Raw genomic sequence first — 21,036 nt, 5'->3', positions numbered from 1 at the left:
CTTGTCATAGAAGTGATTGGGACAAGGAAGAAGTGATTTGCGGAGATATTTTTTTTTTTTTTTTTTAGATTAACGTCTACTTGCGCTCCCCCTAGCTATAATAGCTAGAATGTATAGGCTTACTTGCAGCATTGTTGCTCCTTGAAACAATCTCTATTTTGGTTTTGTGAACAACGTTCACTCTATATTGAGAGTACTGTAGCACTCTCTAGTCATAGAAGTGCAGTGGTTGGGACAAGGAAGAAGTGACTTGCCGAGAAATTCGTTGGTGTTGTTGTCGTTCTTCCCGCTGCGGAGATATTCGTTGGTGTTGTTGTCGTTCTTCCCGCTTTCTCTCTTAAAGATCTGCTTTCTCTAAGGGCATCATCTAAAAGGGTTCATGTCTTTTTTCATATTTGTTTGTTTCGCAACCTAAATTCTTTGCTCTGTTTGCTTGTTCAGCATAAGCTTATGTCAGAAATTACTTCTGGTTTGGACGAAGGAATGAATATACCATCAAGGAAAACTTGCTGTGAGATTTTACAATCCATTTGAACATGCATGTAATTATGAAAAAAACCAGACATTATCCTATTCTCCACCATGCAATCATGGGAACTTCTAGCAATGCATTAGGATTTCTCATGTCTCGTTAAGTAAATCCTAGAACATACATATGATTATGAAAAAACAAACAATATTTTCTATTCTCCACCATGGTTTTGCCGAGGTCCTATGTCTTTGATATTGAAGCTGGGATGATCATCTCTCACCAGCTTGTTGCTTTTCCTCTTTTCTTTTTTTAATCATTATTACTGTCATCACCGTGATAAAGCATTTTAAGAAAGAAATTGTAACAAGTCATAAAGATGAAATGAATTAAAAAGATTTTTAAAACATATAACTGGGATTGAGAAAATGAAAGAGAAATGATAAATAGAAATGAGAGTATAAGTAGTTTTTTTTATATATAAACAGCATTAATATATTTTTTAATCATTTAAATAACAACTTTGTATTGCAATTTAAATGGTTAGCACACGAAGTCAAGGTAATGGGTTTGAGGTGTTCTTAGAGGTGCTAATATTTTTTTCAATAATAAGTGATGTGTTGTTTGTAAATTTTAAAAAAAAAAAAACATATAGTATATAATCCATTTCTTATTAAAAAGAATTATTGAGTCGAGCATCTAAGTCTCCTCATGACTATGCTATTTAATTGTTTTGTGGTAGTCCAAGTTCAACACTACTATTTTATTATTTTTTTAATTTTATCATTCAGTGTAAATTTTTTATTAAATTCTATCTTTTAATTTTGGATCGATAAATCAATTTTCATAAAAAATAATTCAACATAATAAAGTAGTTAATTTACATCATAAATTTAACGGGTTGACAATAATAACATAACTTAATTTTTTATTAGACTTTTCTAATTAACAAGATTATATCATAACACGTCTCACATAATTTAACTTAAAATTTAAGTTAAGTAAAGAACCAAAAAAAATATCTTCATATTTAAAACATTATACTAAATTTAATAAAAATGATAAAAAAAATTAATATAGTATAAATATTAATTTTTTGACATTTAAAATAATTTTGATCCAAGAGTTGCACAAAGATGATAAAAGAATTTGAATATATATATTTGAATTATAAAAACTAAAACAAACTTTCAAAAACTGGTTTCTAATTAGAAACTTATGCACGTGTGACACATTATATTATAAGATAGAGATCTTGATTTTTCTTAAAATTTACTCCACACTAGGCGTAAAAAGTTCACTTATCTATGTGAAATACATGATTGAGCAGCTCAAATATTAACAAAATGGTCTTCCTTGTGTTGTGTACTGGTATTCCAAGCTACTAATAAAGACGGATCCGGTGACCGTTTGAAATTCGAATTCAAAACTTGAAAACCTATCTCGACAGACAGTCTGTGACCTTCCAACCATTAACCACATGCTCGAATCAGCCAATCTCCATAAGAATAAAGAATCTCTATCCTCGTGGCAGAATATCATTCGTCAGTGACACTCCTAAAACAAACCCAGAAAACACAATACACATATAGTGGTCCCCACAAAGCCTACGCTCCCAACGAATACCGAGCCTGAATCAAACGGTCGAGATCTCTCAGCAATTCAAATCAAGCCCTCGCCCCGCCTCAAAAGTATTAAAAAAAGTAATTGAACAGTAAATTGAACACACAACCACTCCCTCTCCTTCTTTGCAAATAAGAGAGCCAGAGCAGAGAGCCCCTTTTGCTTTCTCTCCAAAATCCAAGATTGTTTTGTTTCCTTTTAAACTTCTCTCTTTCTTTAACTTCTCATTCTTTTAACTAATATTGAAGACCGAGAGGGGTTTTCACTTTTGTATTGAAAATGTCAGCACAGACACGCCGTTCGTCGTTCTCGTCTTCGACGTCGTCATCTCTCGCAAAAAGACATGCGTCTTCTTCATCAACGGATAATGTAGGGAAGGCCACGGCGGTTGCGACTCATCTGGCCAAGAAACGAGCGCCTCTTGGTGACATTACGAATCAAAAGAATGCTACTCAAAAGGGGTCAAGAAACTCCATTCCATCGTCTACTTTGGTGGGTTTTTCTTAATACTTGTTTTCTTTTCTTCTCTCTTTCTAAATTTTTTTATGTTCTTTTTGCCTGGTTTCTGATAAATTAAAGAACATTTAACGGGTCTTCTGTGTCTTTGTATTCTTTTTATTGTTTGTTGCATATTGACTTTTTTTTTGTTCTTTTGTTTTCAATTCTTCATGGGGGTTCTGTGTTTTCCTGTTAATCCACTAGGTTTTTTATAATTCTTGCAAATTAAAGAACATTTATTGGTTCCTTGAAGGGGAATTTGTGGGTTTTGAAAAGGGGAAGTTCTTTATTGCATTTATTCTTGATGTGCTTGTTTGCCGAGGAACTTTAATTAAAAAAGGTAGATAGTAAATGTTAAAAGAATTCATGATTATTTGGAACCAGGAAAAAAAAAGATTAAAGAATTTGCCTCATATGCAAAATTAGAATTTTATTATTATTGTTATTATTATTATTATTATCATCATCATTTCAGGAGCATTAAAAATATTCAATTATGTCATTCGTTTTATTCGGAAACATTAGACTCTGTTGATCAGAATCTTGACAAAAACTGCTGCGTTGTTGTGATCTGTGTAAAGTGCAATTAATTTTACTTGACTAGATAATATGAAATTTGAAGATAATGCTTTCGTTGCATGCATAGAAACTGTATTGCTATCTGATGCTGATAATGCTATCCTCATAGTGGCATGAGAACATTACCAAGCATGAAAGTTTGATCCCTCGATGGCTCTGCTTTTCGTTACAAAGCAGCATTGGTTGAATCGCCATAGACACTGACTTTCTGATTGAGTTCCCAAGTGCTAATTGCTAAGTGAATTTTCACTTCCCTCTATTCTGATGTTTGATTGAGCTGGTGAATTTGTTCTAACATTCAGAGAATTGGTTGATCCTAATCGAATTTTATAAATTTAGGCACCATTCTCAAATAAAATTGCCAAGGTGAAGAAGGGACCTCCTGCTTCTAATAGCAGTGCAGGTTTCTCTGGAAAAACTTTACCTGCATCCTTAAATGCGAAATCGAGTACAGGTGGTGCTTGTAAGGTGATCTCCAACCCAAGAAGAGATGAAAATGTCTCTATTGCTACTGCTGTTTCCATTCCATGCTGCATGGATGTTTCTCCAAGTAAATCTGATGATTTTTCAATTTCTCTGGATGAATCAATGTCCACCTGCGATTCTTTTAAGAGCCCTGAAATTGAATATATAGATAGCAATGAAATAACAGCAATTGATTCTATCAATAAGAAGACCTTGAGCAATCTGTACATCTCAGATCATGTGGAAACTGCAGGTTCTTAACCTTTTCCATTCTCACTTCTCCTGTCTTTATTATATGTTAATGCATGTTGTTTTTTTTTCTTGCTTCCTAATGTAATTTTTGCATGCTTACAGAAAATATGTGCATCAGAGATGCATTTGCTGATATGGAAAAAGAAGATAAAATTGTTAATGTTGACGACAATTACCAGGATCCGCAGCTGTGTGCAACCATTGCCTGTGATATTTACAAGCACTTGCGTGCATCTGAGGTTTGTTATTTTCCTGTCAACATCAATTAATGCTCTTCTTTTGCGTGCTGTTCATGAAGTATTTTTAAATCGACTACATCAATATCTATTTATTTCTTTTCCTCTCACTGGGTTTCGTGGTTTCATTTTCTTTTGTCCATGATGATGTCTTCAGCTTCCTTTCAGAATTCATTGGTTTTACAGTCTTTGAGTGTTCAAGCTTATTTGCCAGTACGAGTCTCCTTTGTAGTATAAGTTGTCCTTACTTGTGGAATTGCTATTTACTTTTTTCCATGTATGACCTGTCGTTCTCTTCGAGTTAGATATTAGTATGCACAATGCATTTCCAGAGTTCTACCTGAAGTTCCTGGACTTACGCTATTCTTTTCTTTATTGAATTCATGGAATTTTAGATGAAGAAAAGGCCTTCCACAGACTTCATGGAAAGAATTCAGAAAGACATAAATGCCAGCATGCGTGCAATACTGGTTGACTGGCTGGTCGAGGTAACATTTCTTTATTACATTACATATTTTTCGTCAATTTCTGAAACCATTCTTCAGATTGGTATATGGATTCTGGGATTAACAATATTTCTTCAGATGGATTATTAGTAGGCACGTGATGAACTTGTAATTCAAAATGCACAGGTGGCCGAAGAGTACAGGCTTGTACCTGATACATTGTATCTGACAGTGAACTACATTGATCGATATCTGTCTGGGAATGTGATGAACAGACAAAGACTGCAGCTACTTGGTGTTGCTTGCATGATGATTGCTGCGTAAGAATGATTTTCCTGGGATGTCTTTGTTTGTTCCTGATACAGGGAACCTCTTTTTTCCTCTAAAAATTAACCATCTTGTATATTAACGAGGAACATGATTATATTGCTAGGAAATACGAGGAAATATGCGCACCCCAGGTGGAAGAGTTTTGCTACATTACTGATAACACGTATTTCAGGGATGAGGTATTGGTCTTGTTGTCGTTATGCTCAAGTGCATTTGTCAGATAATTCTGTCAACCTGTACAAGTATCAATTAATTTTAATGGCTGCAGGTTCTGGAAATGGAATCAACTGTTTTGAACTCCTTGAAGTTCGAAATGCCAGCCCCAACAGCTAAATGTTTTTTGAGGTAATAGCAAACTTATGGTTATCAACTCTATGTTCTATTCCCTATATGCGATACTGTTTTCATACCTAGTTCATTGCCATGACAAGTAGGCGATTTGTTCGTGCTGCTCAAGGAATCAATGAGGTATCTATTTTTGTTCTGCTGGCCATAGAATTGTTGATTTTTATAGTAATATCTATCACCTCCATTCCGTAATATATATGGTTAGTTTTGGCTGTTATGTGTGTGTCCTTTTCCTAGGTTCCATCAATGCAGTTGGAGTGCTTGGCCAACTACATCGCAGAATTATCTCTCCTGGAATATAGTATGCTTTGCTATGCTCCGTCACTGGTAGCTGCCTCTGCCATTTTCTTGGCCAAATATATACTTCTTCCTACAAAGAGACCATGGGTACGTGTGTTCAGAAAAAAGAAGAAAAAAAAGAAACTTTTAGTTTTTGGGATTTACATGGCATCTGATGCATCTACTCCACTGTTCAAGTTAAACCCGCTAGCATGCCTGATACTCCATTTCTTCTCCAACAGAATTCCACTTTGCAACATTACACACTTTATGAGCCTGTTGATTTGAGTGACTGTGTAAAGGATCTCCATCGCCTGTGTTGTGGAAACCATAATTCTACTTTACCTGCGATCAGGGAGAAATACAGTCAGCATAAGGTAAACAAGATTCTCATTCTGTCCTTGCTTCTCTGTATCTCTCACATAGCATGAACCCTAGTGCCAGGCTGAGGAATGGCATGAAGCGCATGCGTCCTAATCTTATCTGGGTTATTTACTTTTTTCGTCGCAGTACAAATTTGTAGCAAAGAAGTACTGCCCTCCTTCAATACCTGGGGAATTCTTCCAGAACCTAGGCCCCTAGACTCTTGCTTTGCCTGAAGAATTCTTCCAATACTCTGTTGGATCAGCTTCAAGTGAATCACCTGCTTTTGGTGGCTCTTCTGGTTCCAAGCAATGCAGTCCATACGCATCACTGTACCATTTTTTCCAGTAAAATGTTGTAGCACGTCTGTAGTTTTTTTAGCTTATCTAGAGTTTTTGCTTTGCCTACTCTTCCGGCAGAGATTTATAATATTGTATGATATATCCTTCTTTCTCGTTTAGTTAATCCATAGTCAGAATTTAGCAGGGCTCCATAAAATAATTTTACTTCTCTTTTTCAATCTCTACCGGATATTGAATTACAGTTTACGCATCCACATTTTCCCTGAATGCTGGCACATCTCAGTTACAGTTTTGTTCGTTTTCATCATCTTAAGTTGTAATAGGTTCCCAACTTCTCATGTGCATTATCTCCCCACTGAAATACTTTACAGACAGAACACGCCAGCCAGCAGAAGCATTACACACACACACACACACACACACATATACATACATACATACATACATATATACATATGTATATATATCAATACAAGATAGTAAAGACAATTTTCACAGAGCAGCATTTCACTACAGCGAGCATCTTTTTTACGTCCATCGGACAGAATAAACCAGGGCTTAAGGGCTAGCACTGCTACATTGAGGCTTGGTTGACTCCCACGGTGCAGCCGTATCACCAAGAACTGGCATTTTATTGAGCCAGTGGCACTCCTCAAAGGAGCACTGTGGTCCGTGACCTGGCCACTCCACATCCTTAGGCTTGATATATGTAGGCCCCCATGCCGGGGTTCCATCCTCGTACGAATTATGTGTCAACCTCTTCAAATCAGAGCCATCCAATTTAACCGTGAAGATCTCTCCATAAGGCTGATAATGATGGGGGTTTGAGATTGGCTCAGCTGATATGCCCCCATAATCTGAGGTAAACGCAATACTATTTCCATCGGGGCTAAAATAAGGGTGGTTAACCCGCCCAGCCGACCCACTTTGAACCAACTTCCTCAAACCAGTTCCATTCGGATGGATCAAAAACAACTCAAAACTTCCTGAACCAGGGTTCTCCCGGTCGGATGCAAAAGCAATCCATTCGCCATCTGGTGACCAATTACACATGGTGTCACTCCATGGACCCTCTGTCAACCTATAGAGCCCACCGTTCTCCCCTTCCGAAGCATCCATTATATATAAGTTCTTATGACCGGACCGACCGGACCGAAACACTACCCATTTCCCGTCGGGTGAAACCGCAGGAAATGCATTGTTTTCACCATTAGAGGTCAACTTTTTGAAACTATTAATTTGCCCCAAATCATCATCAATATTAATGGAGATTATATCTACCTCGGTACTCTCACTGGCAAAAGTGGGTCCAGCACTTGTGTAGACAACACCTTTACGAGACGGGTTCCAAGCGGTCGAGAATGCCATCCCAGTAAAAACCTGTCGCCGGTTCGAACCGTCCCGGTCCACCACATACAGACCCGGAAAATCAACGTAAGCAATTCGGTCACCCGCGGGTGAGAAGGAAGGAAATGACCCGTCAATTCTGAAAAGCGAAACGTCAGGTACTGGGCTTTTGACATTCTCCAGTAACAAGTGGGTGCTCTTTTTATCACTGGTAGCACCTCTACATCTGTGGTAACCAACTCGGGCTGAGTCGGGTGAGATAAACGGATTCAAGTGGTGAGTTTGGGGAGATACTAGCCGAGTCAACGGGATAAACTCGTTCTTAACTAGGTCAAATAGCTCTACATGGCGATAATCCGAGTTACGTCTTCTCGTGGCTACTGCTATAAACTTCTTGTTACCTGGAGAAGTAGCTGGAGTGAACGCGTGAAGACCAGGTGGTGTCACTCGCTCGACGATCACTGACTCAATCGAGATCGGCCCTTGATTCGGTAAAGTTGCCTTATAGACACTTATCCAGTTATCTTCTACGCTTCTTCTGTGGAAGTACAACGTGTACTCGTCGACCCAGCTCGGCCACCCTCCGTGTTCGACCACCTTAACTCGGCTAGTCCCATCACGAGTCAAGAATATATAGATGTCTGTGCTGAGTTCCTCCACTTCACCGCTCCATCCTCTCTCTCCATAAGAAGCCACAGCTGTGTAAACGCCAGAAGGAGAGACTGCAGGGCTAAAATCGGCAATTCCATGTGGGGTGAGTCTCCGAGTCACCCCGGTTGTTAACTCGGTTGCGTACACTGCAGCCCAACTCGTCCTTGGCTCGCCTGGGTTTTCATGTGTTGACACGTATACTAAATAATCTCCGCTCACAGTGGGCTTATCCTTCATCGAAATTCCACCTTTTCCATTCAACAAGGGAACTTGTACACGTTTAGGAATTTCAAGGGCTGACCTTGATCGGGCGCTTCGCGGAGGATCGACATAAACCGCATCATAGAAGATATTTGACGATCCACCGCGTTCTGTGACGTAGATGAGGTTCAGAGGGGATGGGTTTTGTTGGCCAGGGGGGTTTATTAGGGTTTTGTTGGTTAAACGAGAGAGGAGAGAGGGAGATGGAGAAGGGAAGTGGCCGTTGAAGTTTACTGACTCGCCATCTGTAATTCGGAGTTCGTTGGTTTTTGTAGGCGGCTCCCCGGTTGGCAGGGTAAATATGTCAAAGTCATAATCTAATCTGCCAAGTGTGGCAAAGATTATGCTGGTTCCACTAGGAGGTTCATGGGCTACCGTCGCATGGAAGAGGGCAAGCGAAAAATGAAGAAGAAGGCTCCGAAATTGTATGGGTTTCATTGTTTCACTTGTCTAGTGAGCTTCGAGTGTTTTGAGTTTTGAGGTGGGGATACTAAAAGAAGATGAGATTGGTGGTGTCAGAGATGACGTGGTGTTGGATAGCTGGGCCACGGAAACATGCACACGTGGCAAAGCGAGGAGAGGTGAGTTGAGATGTGGGGCCCGCGATGGATATGGATCGACAAAGTGAGTCAATTTTTATCTACAGAACGGATATGGTAGCGTTTTGGTTGTGTGAGTAAAGTATATGCCACTTGTTCCGTTGATGGATTTGGGCTTTAAAATTGTACTGCAGTTATGTTTTATTTAATCCAGACTTGCTGCATGTTTGGAATTTCATTTTAAATTGCGTTTGGTATGTTTTGAAAGTATATTTATTTTTAAAATATATTAAAATAATTATTTTTAAGTGATTTTCAATTATTTTGAAATGATTATGTTAAAAATAAAAAAATTATTTTAATATATTTATAAGTAAAGCGTACTTTTATCACTTATTGTTAAAACGCTGCTAGGATGATTTTGTTTTTGAATTACTTTACTTAATGGTGTTTGAAAGTCCTTCCACGCTTCTCGCTTATTAAAAAAAGTTGAAGAATGAATTGAAAAAAATTTATTAATTTTTTTAAAAAAATTAAAAAACCTGACTCAAATTAGTATATCAAACTTACAGCCTACTTGTGAGGTCAGAATGACTCCATAAAAAAATAAATAAAATAATAAAAGTCAACTCTTAAAAAAAAATAATAATAAATTGTGAAACTAAAAAAATTAATTAAAAAAAACTTGAGGTGACCGAGAATAACTCGACTAGCCCATGACCTGGATATGATACCGTGGTCACCCATGTAAAAATAAAAATAACAAAAATTATAAAATTGAAGGTCAAATAATCTGATGTTAAATGATAAAATAAAAAAAAAAAAAAAAACAAAAAAAACTGAAGTCAAACGGAGACAGTCTTCAAAACCTATGACTCAGGTCATAAGACTGGGTTACCATATAAAAATAAAACCGTAAAAATCACGAAGCAAAATTTTAAATCATCCAAAATTAAAAAATAAAATAGATAGAAATCAAAAGAATATGAATTAAATAAAATATAGTAATTAAATAAAATAACGAGGAAAAATATTGAAAAATATATAAAAAAATAAAAAAATAGTAACAAATTAAAAATAAAATTTAATATAAAATTAAATAAAATAATATAACAAATGGTGAAATTGAAAAATAAAATAAATCAATAAAATTGTAATTTAAAAAAAAAATCAAAGTACAAGGACAACATTTGAAAGATAAAAAAATTAAAGAAGTATGAGATTGCAAAACAAGATCCAAATTTATAAATTATTTTGAATAATAAAATTATAAAAACAAAGGATCAAATTCAAAAAAAAAAAAAATTGAATGGTTGTTTTTTTATAAAAAAAGAAAAAGAAAAAAGAGGGCTTGGTGCGGGAATCGAGAGGGTGAAAGAAAAGGAAGAATAAAAAAAGAAAAGGTTATCATCTCATAACTGGTGGTTCGTTCTCGTTCCCCACACGTGTTGCTTGAGCATGGAGGGAACATCAAACACGTTTCAAAGCCGCTCTAAAAACTAATATTTGGTTAATGAGCAATGCCGTAAGCGTTACTCAAAATGAGTGGGAACCAATCACGGGCTAATGATTTCAATGTACATGTCAATTTTTTTTTAATAATATTTGTTTTTATCAAAATACTAATATTAAAATTTCCTTTTAATCCATTTTCTTATAACCAAAAAAAATATAAAATGAAAATATGAAAAAATCATGAAAACCATTTTAGTAAATTATGCTTTTAGGGGTATTTCTAGCATTTTACTGTATTGAAAAAAGTGAAAAGACTAAAAAGCTTATGAATGCCCCTTTTAATTTTATTGATTTTAAGGGTAACTAAGTCATTTATTATACTAAAAAAATAAGAAGACTAATTTACCCTGAAACAATTTAGTAATACCAATAAAATCTCATGGAAAGACCATTCCCCTCGCCCAAATTTTCACTTCATTAGTTGTCAACGTGGAGGGAAAAAACATCATTTCATTGTTTAAATCCATCTAAAGCCTTTTTGAAATTCAGTTATGGTATAAAACTTTTTTATTTTATTTTACAATTTATTGTTAAAGAGGAGAGATAAAGGTTAGTGGGTTTTGATGGCAGAAAAAAGACACTTGATAATAATTTTAATAAAAATAATCGATTTTGATGTTTATGGGTTTTGTGGGAAAAAATTTAGCTTGTGTGTTATTTTTCCTGTCTTAAAAAATAAATCTGACCTCAATTTTATTTTGAATTTCGATTAGTTTTTATTTTTTTGACTAATTTTTTTGGTTTTTTTAAGACACCGAGGGGTTTATACAATGTCATATGTGGAACTCACCATATGTACATTCGGATTGGCAAAAATTGGAGTGTCAATATGACATACGCGGATGCAAATGTGTTTAGCAATTAATAGAAGCCTTTTTTGTATCGGTAATCTTGATTATTATCTGACATTGTGATTAAGGTGTTTTTTTAAGGGATTTTTGTAAAAAATAAAAAATGAAAAATAAATGTTTTAAAATATTTTTAATACAAGAATATCAAAATCATCAAAATTAATTAGAAAATTATTAATTTAATATTTTTTTAAAAAAAAGCTTTTAAAAAATGTACTACCAAACATATACCTTCTATTATGTATTTTCTAATTTGATAATAAGAAATATATTAGAGTCAATTTAAACATCAATGGAGACTAAATCCCATTTCAAAACATTTTTTTTTAATTCTTATATTAACATAATGCATTTTAAAAAATTAATTTTTTTTCAGATATCAGTCTCAAAAGAACTCAAAAAAAGAAGAAGAAGTACATTCTCCATCACCAATCAACCACGCATTTAAATCTAAATGATGACACTGTGCATAGTGTTATATTTGCCTAATTTTAAAAATAATTATCAGCTACAGGGGTATTTAGCGGTGTATGTACGCGTTCTAGTGGTAGTTTGGTCGCCAAAAAAGTAAAGCCCGGCAGTGTGAACGAGAAGAATCTGCCTTTCTCTCTCTGGTTGAAACTTCCTCAACAAGCTTGAGTTAGTCAATAAATACATACATAGCACATCACCCTTTTGTCTCTCTTTCTCTGCCTCCGTAACCTTTAAGCCTCGCATTTTAATCTTCTTATAAAAATATATATAAAAATCCCACACTTTTTGGTGTTATACTTAATGCTTAACTAATGTTGGGCTGTAGTACCTCCCTACCAGTAAACCAGCCACTTGGAAGGTGGACCCATGGTCTTTTTTTAACATCCCAGGTGGAGAGAAATGCATTATTACAAACAATACTGCTCTTTTTAAGACGTTTTTGGTGATGCCAGCCCATATCATCAGCATGATCGGCCAGTTTAAGAGGTACAGTGCCTCATGATCTTGAGTTAATCCATAGACTTCATAGATTTTGTTTCTAAAACGCATGCTTTTCTCGGCAGAAATTCTATCCAGACTATTTTTTTAAAGCGCCCCAGATTTTATATTTTTGGCAGTCATAGTGTTGTGTATTTTGATTAATTTTTAAAAAATTTAAAATTAATAATAACACTCAAACTAGTTATATCTGGAATAGAAATTCAATATTTAACTAATTAAACTATAACTTTTAAATAATTCTAATCTTTCTGTGAAATGAAAATTTGTCAAGCATGAAAACGATGGGCATAACAACTAATACATGAGACTGTTTTTTTTTGTCAAAATTAAAACAAATTAAAAACCCCTGGGAAAGGGGAAAGAGGAAAGGAGGGGAAATGGGGCGGGTGGAGTATCAGGCGGTGGAGCGGGGACTCATGGGAAAATGTTGGTGCTGACTCAGCAGTGAGCACTGGAAAGTTTCTGTAATCATAAGCTTTGTTTGCATGCTACTATATATGCCATGGAGGGTTGAAGAATATTTTCATTGCCCGGCCCAACTGCTTTAACTGTCTTTATCACTACAGTGAATGCATGGAGCTTGATTGAAATCCAGAAGGCAAAAATAAAATAAAATTACGAGGAGTCCAGGATAAAGAATTGAAAGCTTGAATTTGGTTTTTGAGGCAAAGTATTGCGATAAGAAGACTTCGAAACCACGTGCCTCTGCAATATTTATGTTTTTTTTTCCTCGGCTGCCTCGTGCCTCTTATAAAGACCCACCATTCCATGCCTTCCATTGTGTCCCCGAAATCAACTCGCTCTTTTCTCTAGCAAATGGGCGGTAGAGTGGGGGCTCATGGGAAAAGGATAGTGCTGACTCAGCAGTGAGCACCGAGCAATTTTTTTAATTCTTACCGTAAAATTGTGAAATCTATCCGGTTTGAATGATTTTAATGAGTTGAATGGTTTTTGCATGAGTTTAATAATTTTTATTAATATTTAAATTTTTAACTTGATTTTATATATTTTATATGTTTTAATTTGTAAAATTATATAATTTTATGAGTTAAAACGTGTTTTTGATAAAATTAGGTAATAACAATATTTTAAAAGGCTTGAGTTCTATAAAGTAATTATTTAAAAATAAATAAATTTCAGAAAAGTAAATTATTTTTTAATATTTAGTAGCATAATAAAAAATAAGTTGGAAAACACTTTCTAGTATCTGATTATGTCATGGAAAATAACTTATTAATATTTTATTTTTTTAAGTTTATTAAAATAATAAGGAATAAATATTACAAATTAAAAAATTGAATAAGAATGAAATTGAAAAAAATATATAATTTCATAAATTATCTCAAATAAAATAAATAATAATCAAAATAATAAAGATAAAATCTAATAAATAAAAAAATCAAAAGATAAATAAATTAAAATAATTATTATTATCATTTCATAAAATATTTCAAATAAAATAAGTAATAATCAAAAGAATAACGATCAAATTTGATAGATAAAAAATTACAATTAAAAAATGACAAGAGATAAAAAAATAATTATAAAAATAAGAACCAAAGTTAATATAAAAATCAAATTCTAAGAGATGAAATTGAAAAAAAATTCAAAACAAAATATATATAGCAATCAAAAGTTTAAGGATCAAATTTGATATAATCAATAAATAATATAATATTTTTAAATTTTTCACAACTTTTAGAAAATATTTTCCACCAAAAATAAAAAAAAATACCTTTTTAAAAACCAAACTAAATTTTTTTGACTAAAAATTATTTTTATTAACCAATTTTTCTAATGATAAATAAACATAAAAAAAATTTAAATTTTTTTTCCAGAAAAGCACTTTTTATCAAACAAATAAAACCATAGTTGTATAATTGTTTTTGGTGAAAAATTAACTGCAATCTATATGATTTATATGATGTAGCTTGTGGATTTAAAAAAATTAAAATTTTAAAAAATTAAGATTTTTTTTTATAATGAGTTACTCATATGAAACATTTATTCAACTTTCATATTAATATTTGATCCAGAGTAGAATCTCACCATCATGCATGTATTTCTTAGTTCTTACCAAGGCCACATGCATGGTTTGTGTGGAAATGATATTTCCTCACACGTTAAATCATATCTCTGATATTTAAAATCTTAAGAATTAACTTAGGTGATTAAATCAAAATGAGAAACCAAATTAATGAGGACTCAATTAAGATACAAGTTATAGTTCGGGAACTAATTTCATATTTCCCCACATGAAAAATAAAAAAATACATAACGCGTTTAAAACACCTGTCCTTGTTTTTACCACCAGTCTAATTAATCCTCTTGCATTCCACTGTAACCTTTTTAATTAATTACTAAAAGTTGAGAGTACTGTCCCTGTTTCTCTCTGTCTCTCGTACACCAACACAACTCAATTCCAATCTTCACCTACTGCCACAGCAACCTCTCTGTTATATCAGAAATATGAACACGAGCCTAATGAATCGCCAAGTTTTCAATATCTCCATTGACACGCATCAACAAGGTGGCTCCAGGTGGTTTGATGACGATGGCCGTCTAAAGCGAACTGGTATTTCACAACTTCTTTACATTATATTTTTCCATTTGCTATGATTAAGATTGATTTCCAAGAAAATATATGTATAAAAAAACTTATATCTATATTCTGTTCAACTTCAATTGTTTCCAGGGACCGTATGGACTGCAAGTGCTCACATCATAACATTATTTGTTTCAACTACGTTAAGATCCTCACATGGTCATCCCATATAAATTAAGTAGATATTATATATTTGCAACCAAAGCCATGCCCGGTGCTGGCAATGGTGATGGTGGCTAAAGTAAGGAATCTCTCTGTTAAACACAAAGTGGCACGGTAACTCTTTTTGATTGCAGCTTTACAAAAAAGAATAAAAAAAGTTTCCGCAAGGGGACAGGAAACACCCTTGTAAAATAACACGAGACAAAAACGTAATTCCTTGATCCATGCGTTAAAGTAATCTAATATCACACTCAAATCCCAAGCGGTCAAGAATATTTTCATTTCCCAGCCCAACTGCTTTAACTGTCTTTATCTAACTACAGTGAATGCATGGAGCTTGATTGAAATCCAGAAGGCAAAAATAAAATAAAATTACAAGTATCCCAATACTTCGAAACCACGTGCCCCTGCAATATTTTTTTTTCTTCTTCCTGGGCTGCCTCGTGCCTCTTATAAATACCAACCATTCCATGCCTTCGATTGTATCCCTGAAATCAATTCGCTCTTTTCTCTAGCCAAGAAGAGCAGTTCCTCTGTCTGATACATAGCACACTCTCTGTGTCTCTCCCTCTCGAAGCACCTATAAAAACTAGGCACTAAACCAAATTGGGTTTTCTTGGGAGGTGTGTGATCCTGTCTCTGTTTCGGTCTGAGACTAATTCCATACTTGGAACCGGACCTGGATCGATCAAGGAGGGAGCCCCGTCTCGTTCTTTCGACACTTCTTTCCACTTTCTTTGATGTTACTGTATTCAGTGCACAGACTCTAGTATAGTTCAAGTAATTAGAGATTCTTTTATAGCATAACTCACACAATAATTGGTATAATTTGTTAACAAAGATGGGTGAGAACACATCCGCGGAGAACCAACTCCCTCACCAGGTTTTCAGCGTCTCAATTGACACCCATCCACGAAGTGGCTCCGAGTGGTTTGATGATGATGGCCGCCCCAAACGAACTGGTAACTTTACTCTTCTTTGTTTAATATTCTGGACAACTCTGAAAGAAGTTTTTAAAAAAATATAATTTCTTGATAATATGTTTTTTTTTTTTTCTCAGGTGGTGTTAAGGTCAAGATATGTGGATTTGTTCAGTACCTGAATCTTTTTGGAGTTGCCATTGGCTACACAATTGCATCATCTATAAGCATGATGTAAGCTTTCACTTTCAAGTCAACAAAAACTCAAATTTTTTCTTTGTTCTTACTTGTAATCTCTGATCATGCCTCGATATATTATGAATTCTTTGGGCTAATGATCCTCTTCCTTTCTACACTTACAGGGCAATAAAGAGGTCAAATTGTTTTTACAAGAGTGGTGGAAAAAATCCATGCCGTATGAATGCCAATCCATATATGATAGGGTTTGGCATAGCTGAGATACTTTTGTCTCAAATTCCTGGATTTGATCAGTTACACTGGCTCTCTCTTGTCGCTGCAGTCATGTCCTTCACTTATTCATCAATTGGTCTAGGTCTTGGCATTGGTAAAGTTATAGAAAATGGAAAAATTAGTGGAAGTCTAACTGGAATAAGCGTTGGCACCGTGACTCAAACCCAAAAGATATGGAAGAGCTTCCAAGCACTCGGTGACATTGCTTTTGCCTATTCTTTCTCCATGATCCTCGTTGAAATTCAGGTGAGCGCTAACATTATATATATATATATTTGCAGCTTACTCATTTCATTTGCTAACATTATATATAGGATATGGTGGATAATTTCTCTTAGAATTTAAACTAACCTACAAGGTTTGTATCATAATTAACAGGACACAATCAAATCGCCACCATCAGAAGCCAAGACAATGAAGAAGGCAACTCTAATAAGTGTTGTAGTCACAACCCTTTTCTACATGTTCTGTGGCTGCTTTGGCTATGCTGCTTTTGGAGACATGTCCCCTGGAAATCTCCTTACTGGGTTTGGCTTTTATAACCCATATTGGCTGCTTGATATTGCCAATGCTGCCATAGTGATTCACCATGTTGGCGCATACCGGGTCTCCTGCCAACCTCTCTATGCTTTCATCGAAAAAGAAGCAGCTCAAAGATTCCCAGATAGTGAATTCATTACGAAAGACATCAAAATCCCGATTCCTGGTTTCCGCCCCTACAATCTCAATCTCTTTAGAATGATTTGGAGGACCCTCTTTGTGGTCCTCACCACTGTGATTTCAATGCTCCTTCCTTTCTTTAATGACATAGTTCGTTTACTTGGGGCTTTGGGATTTTGGCCATTGACTGTTTACTTCCCTGTGGAGATGTATATTGTACAAAAGAAGATACCAAAGTGGAGCAAAAGATGGCTCTGCCTGCAGATCCTAAGTGTTGCTTGCCTCATCATCACTATGGCTGCCGCTGCTGGCTCTGTTGCTGGAATTGTCGGCGATCTCAAGTCGATCAAACCCTTCCAGACCAGTTACTAAATCAGTGCAATATCAGCAGTCAATAATGGCCAATTAGAAGACAAAAGGTTTACATTATAAGGGAAGCTAAACCTCGAAGCTGCGATTTACTTTGCAAGACTAAGGTCTTAATTAGGAGGGTTAGTAGTGCTTTATAGAAGTTTCAACTGTAACCTCTACGATGTATCGTGCTCGGTTACGCAATTTCAGATTTTTTGTTTGTTTTCCTAAGCAGGGACCAAGTTTCCTGAACCCAAGGAATATTGTGGGATGTTTCTACCGCGAAAATTACTTGCTGTTTAGAATTGCTCCTTCCTCGTTCATTAATACGATCTTTGGCATTTGAGGTTGAAAATAGTTGCTTGGCGTCTGGCTATGGTTAATCACTAGTCAGTACTCCCTGGTGGAAAATTTAACTTGATGATCGACGCCACCGAGTTCCAACGACTTCGTTACAGCTTGAGTAGAAGAAAAAAAATAAAAGAGATGTTGCTATCAAAACTATCTTTTTATAATTTTTTTTTAAATTCAAAAACAACAAAAAAACAATAAAAATCTAAAAAATATATTCTTTAATATATTTTTAATGTGTTATTTTTCAAATTAATAGTTTTTTTTATTCAAGTCAACGGTGATATTACTCCTTTTTTTAAATTTTTAAATAAAAAAAATCAATTTGCAAAACAAAAAGAAAGTTGAGGGAATAATTTTTAGAGCAAACAAGATTCTACCTATAAATATAAATATAAGTCCACAAGGACCACATCTTTCTTGGAAACAAATTATTGGAAACTTAATTGTCTCTCCCAGCCAAGTGGAGCTGCTGCCCCCCTCCTTTTGGATTTTTGCCTTCTTCCCCTGCACCCGGCGTAACCACCCCTCTCAGCCACAAGACAGTCAGCTCACCACTTTGATTTTCTTCTCTCAGCCGCCACCTGAAAGCCCCTCACTTCCTTTTGTTTTCCTCTCAACCGACCGAAAAGCACACCAGCCCTCATTTTCCTTTACTTCTGAACCAGCCGCCAGCTCGCCAAGACCAAAAACGGGCAGAGCCGTTCCCCGTCTCCGCCGACCCCCTTCACTGTCAACCATATCAGCGATGTCCTCACAGGAGACCAGCCCCCACAGACGCCGTCTCCAGCTTTCCCAAGCTCTGCTAAACCGAACCAGACATCCCTTCCATTCAGCCTCCAATAACAGCGGCCAAAGCAACAGCCCGAATCCAGCGCCGTCGCCGCCCGACCGCCAGATCTGACACCTGAAAAAGAAGGAAAGAACAGCAAATCAGAACAAAAAAACAGATATGTAAGGGGGGAGAAGTAGATCTGATAAAGAAAGAAAATTTACTCGACTGCCTGTTGCATTTTCTCTTGTTGCAGGTGACGGTGATCTTCACCGCAAGCAGGGAAGGGAAGAGCGGAATAAACAGTTACAGATCACCTTGCCTGGACTCACTCGTGGTTGCGCGTGAAAGCACTCGCCGCAGTGTCGGCCGCTCATGGAGCAGACGCGCCGCCACTATTCCGGCAGAGTTCAGAAGACTTCCCTGCAGTTCCTGGAATTTTAGGGGCTACTTTGTTATTTTGTAATTTTTGAAATGTATTTGATTTATTTTGAATATAGTTATTTTGTAAACATATAAATCATGGTAAAAGTGTGTGTGCCAAACATGGTAAAAGTGAATGTGTCTGATTTGTTTTTTTCGTTGGATGGATGGTTTTTTTTATTTTTGATAAACCAGAAAGCCAAAATAAGAATAATTTAATGTTTTGTTTACTTTAATAAAGTTGTATTTTTAATATTTGATAAAAAGATAAAATTTTAATTTTTTTTTTAACATATTAAAATTACAAATCAGTTTCTCTTCAGGAAGGGTGTGATGGTGATAAGGATTTTAATATTTTTTCCAAGCACAACCAGTTTTTTATTCTTGAATTGAAGTTTGAAGTCAAAGAATAAAATAAAATGAACGGACGGCGGTTTTAAAGTTTATAAAAAAAATTATTTTCATATTTTTATTGTTAATAAAGATACATTCTCAATTCCTAGAGCATATTATTTTTATAAAATGAACTGACGGCGGTTTTAAATTTTATAGAAATTAATTTTTGTATCGGTATTCTTAATTATTATCTGACATTGTGATTAAGGTGTTTTTTTAAGGGATTTGGTAAAAAATAAAAAATAAAAATAAATCTTTTAAAATATTTGTAATACAAGAATATCAAAATCATCAAAATTAATTAGAAAATTATTAATTTAATATTTTTTTAAAACAACAAAAGCTTTAAAAAAATGTACTACCAAACATATATCTTCTATTATGTATTTTCTAATTTGATAATAAGAAATATATTAGAGTCAATTTAAACATCAATGGAGACTAAATCCCATTTCAAAATAATTTTTTTTTAAATTCTTATATTAATATAATGCATTAAATTTTTTTTTTCCAGATATCAGTCTCGAAAGAACTCAAAAAATAAAAAATACATTCTCCATCACCATTCAACCACGCATTTAAATCTAAATGATGAAACTGTACATAGTGTTATATTTGCCTAATTTTAAAAATAATTATCAGCTACAGGGGTATTTAGCGGTGTATGTACGCGTTCTAGTGGTAGTTTGGTCGCCAAAAAAGTAAAGCCCGGCAGTGTGAACGAGAAGAATCTGCCTTTCTCTCTCTGGTTGAAACTTCCTCAACAAGCTTGAGTTAGTCAATAAATACATACATAGCACATCACCCTTTTGTCTCTCTTTCTCTGCCTCCGTAACCTTTAAGCCTCGCATTTACTTCTTCGTAGTTTGCTGCATCGGTCCGTCCTTTTTGATTTTTCCATCACCTTTAGTTCCGCAACACTTTACAATGAGTTTCTTGAGGCCATCTGCATTGAATAATTTCTTTATAACATCCGCCACAGTACTAAAATGGATGCCATGCCAGAGCTGGGGGTTTCTTCGATGGCCTGGTCTTGATGGGTTGTTAAGGCTTCTTGTTCTGGTGCTTTTGTGGTCTACTTTTTCAGAGCTTCGCTTCATCCCGTCGTCCTCCATGTACCCGACTCTTCGTGTTGGTGATCGTATCATCATTGAAAAGGTTTATCATTATTAACATCGTCCCTTGAACATCTATGCTTTGGTATCATGTGATAATTTTCGCTAGGGGTTGGTTGCCTGGTTTAGTTTGCTTGCCTTCTACAGTGGCATTCAACTGTTATGTCGAATAATTACTTTTCATTTCCTTAAAATACAATCAATGTGTTGCTTAACAAAGTTCAATTATCTGTCATATTTGCACAAGTGATCAGGCACTGCTACTTGAAATGGGAAAGATGAACGTATTTGCACCTCCCCTTTCTTTATTGCTTGATCAACTTTAGGCATCCTATGGGACAAGTAGAATCCAGGGGCACGTTTTATAAATCTGGGTTCTCTCATTTTTACCTTCCTGATCGGTTAAGAGAGAAAAAAAAGAAGCTAGTTTTATTCCTCAATAAGCATTAAAGGTATATTTTTGTATCTCACTCACTCTACC

The 21,036-nt window shown here is 35.1% G+C and overlaps 4 protein-coding genes and 1 pseudogene across 5 annotated transcripts in view; 3 read left to right on the top strand and 2 right to left on the bottom strand.

Annotated features, from left to right (window-relative positions):
• Nucleotides 1–132, bottom strand: part of LOC105127914 (replication factor C subunit 2-like) — an 8,480-nt pseudogene extending 8,348 nt beyond the window's left edge.
• Nucleotides 133–2,241: 2,109 nt separating this feature from the next.
• LOC105127759 (cyclin-A1-1-like) overlaps nt 2,242–21,036 on the top strand; it is a 19,706-nt gene continuing 911 nt past the window's right edge. Inside the window, exons 1-11 of one of the 2 annotated variants that reach the window (XM_011029169.1) lie at nt 2,242–2,584; nt 3,509–3,887; nt 3,989–4,125; nt 4,518–4,610; nt 4,755–4,888; nt 5,002–5,077; nt 5,167–5,243; nt 5,333–5,366; nt 5,484–5,633; nt 5,768–5,902; nt 6,036–6,143. In XM_011029169.1, the coding sequence (XP_011027471.1) occupies nt 2,372–2,584; nt 3,509–3,887; nt 3,989–4,125; nt 4,518–4,610; nt 4,755–4,888; nt 5,002–5,077; nt 5,167–5,243; nt 5,333–5,366; nt 5,484–5,633; nt 5,768–5,902; nt 6,036–6,107 (1,500 nt within the window). In that variant the 5' untranslated portion in view covers nt 2,242–2,371 and the 3' untranslated portion in view covers nt 6,108–6,143. Of the gene's footprint in view, nt 2,585–3,508; nt 3,888–3,988; nt 4,126–4,517; nt 4,611–4,754; nt 4,889–5,001; nt 5,078–5,166; nt 5,244–5,332; nt 5,367–5,483; nt 5,634–5,767; nt 5,903–6,035; nt 6,411–21,036 lie in introns of those variants that run through there. The other variant, XM_011029168.1, reaches the window with a different exon arrangement.
• On the bottom strand, nt 6,655–8,982 carry LOC105127760 (uncharacterized). The gene has a single exon (XM_011029170.1). It carries the CDS (start codon nt 8,885–8,887, stop codon nt 6,749–6,751), a length of 2,139 nt encoding a protein of 712 aa, XP_011027472.1. The 5' UTR covers nt 8,888–8,982; the 3' UTR covers nt 6,655–6,748.
• Nucleotides 15,777–21,036, top strand: part of LOC105127766 (amino acid permease 3-like) — a 70,225-nt gene continuing 64,965 nt past the window's right edge. The window contains exon 1 of the mRNA XM_011029177.1: nt 15,777–16,058. Within this exon, the coding sequence (XP_011027479.1) occupies nt 15,938–16,058 (121 nt within the window). The 5' untranslated portion in view covers nt 15,777–15,937. The remainder of the gene's footprint in view (nt 16,059–21,036) is intronic.
• On the top strand, nt 16,150–17,780 carry LOC105127909 (amino acid permease 3-like; the record flags this gene model as incomplete). The annotated part of the gene is made up of 3 exons (XM_011029389.1): nt 16,150–16,250; nt 16,379–16,733; nt 16,866–17,780. Coding segments are annotated over 3 exons (1,110 nt in total), but the record flags the coding sequence as incomplete, so codon positions are not given.

Source organism: Populus euphratica, unplaced genomic scaffold (genome assembly GCF_000495115.2).
Source record: "Populus euphratica unplaced genomic scaffold, PopEup_1.0 scaffold93.1, whole genome shotgun sequence".
Taxonomy (NCBI): domain Eukaryota; kingdom Viridiplantae; phylum Streptophyta; class Magnoliopsida; order Malpighiales; family Salicaceae; genus Populus; species Populus euphratica.
The sequence above is the reverse complement of the archived record's forward strand: the minus strand, read 5'-3'. Positions and strand labels throughout refer to the sequence as shown.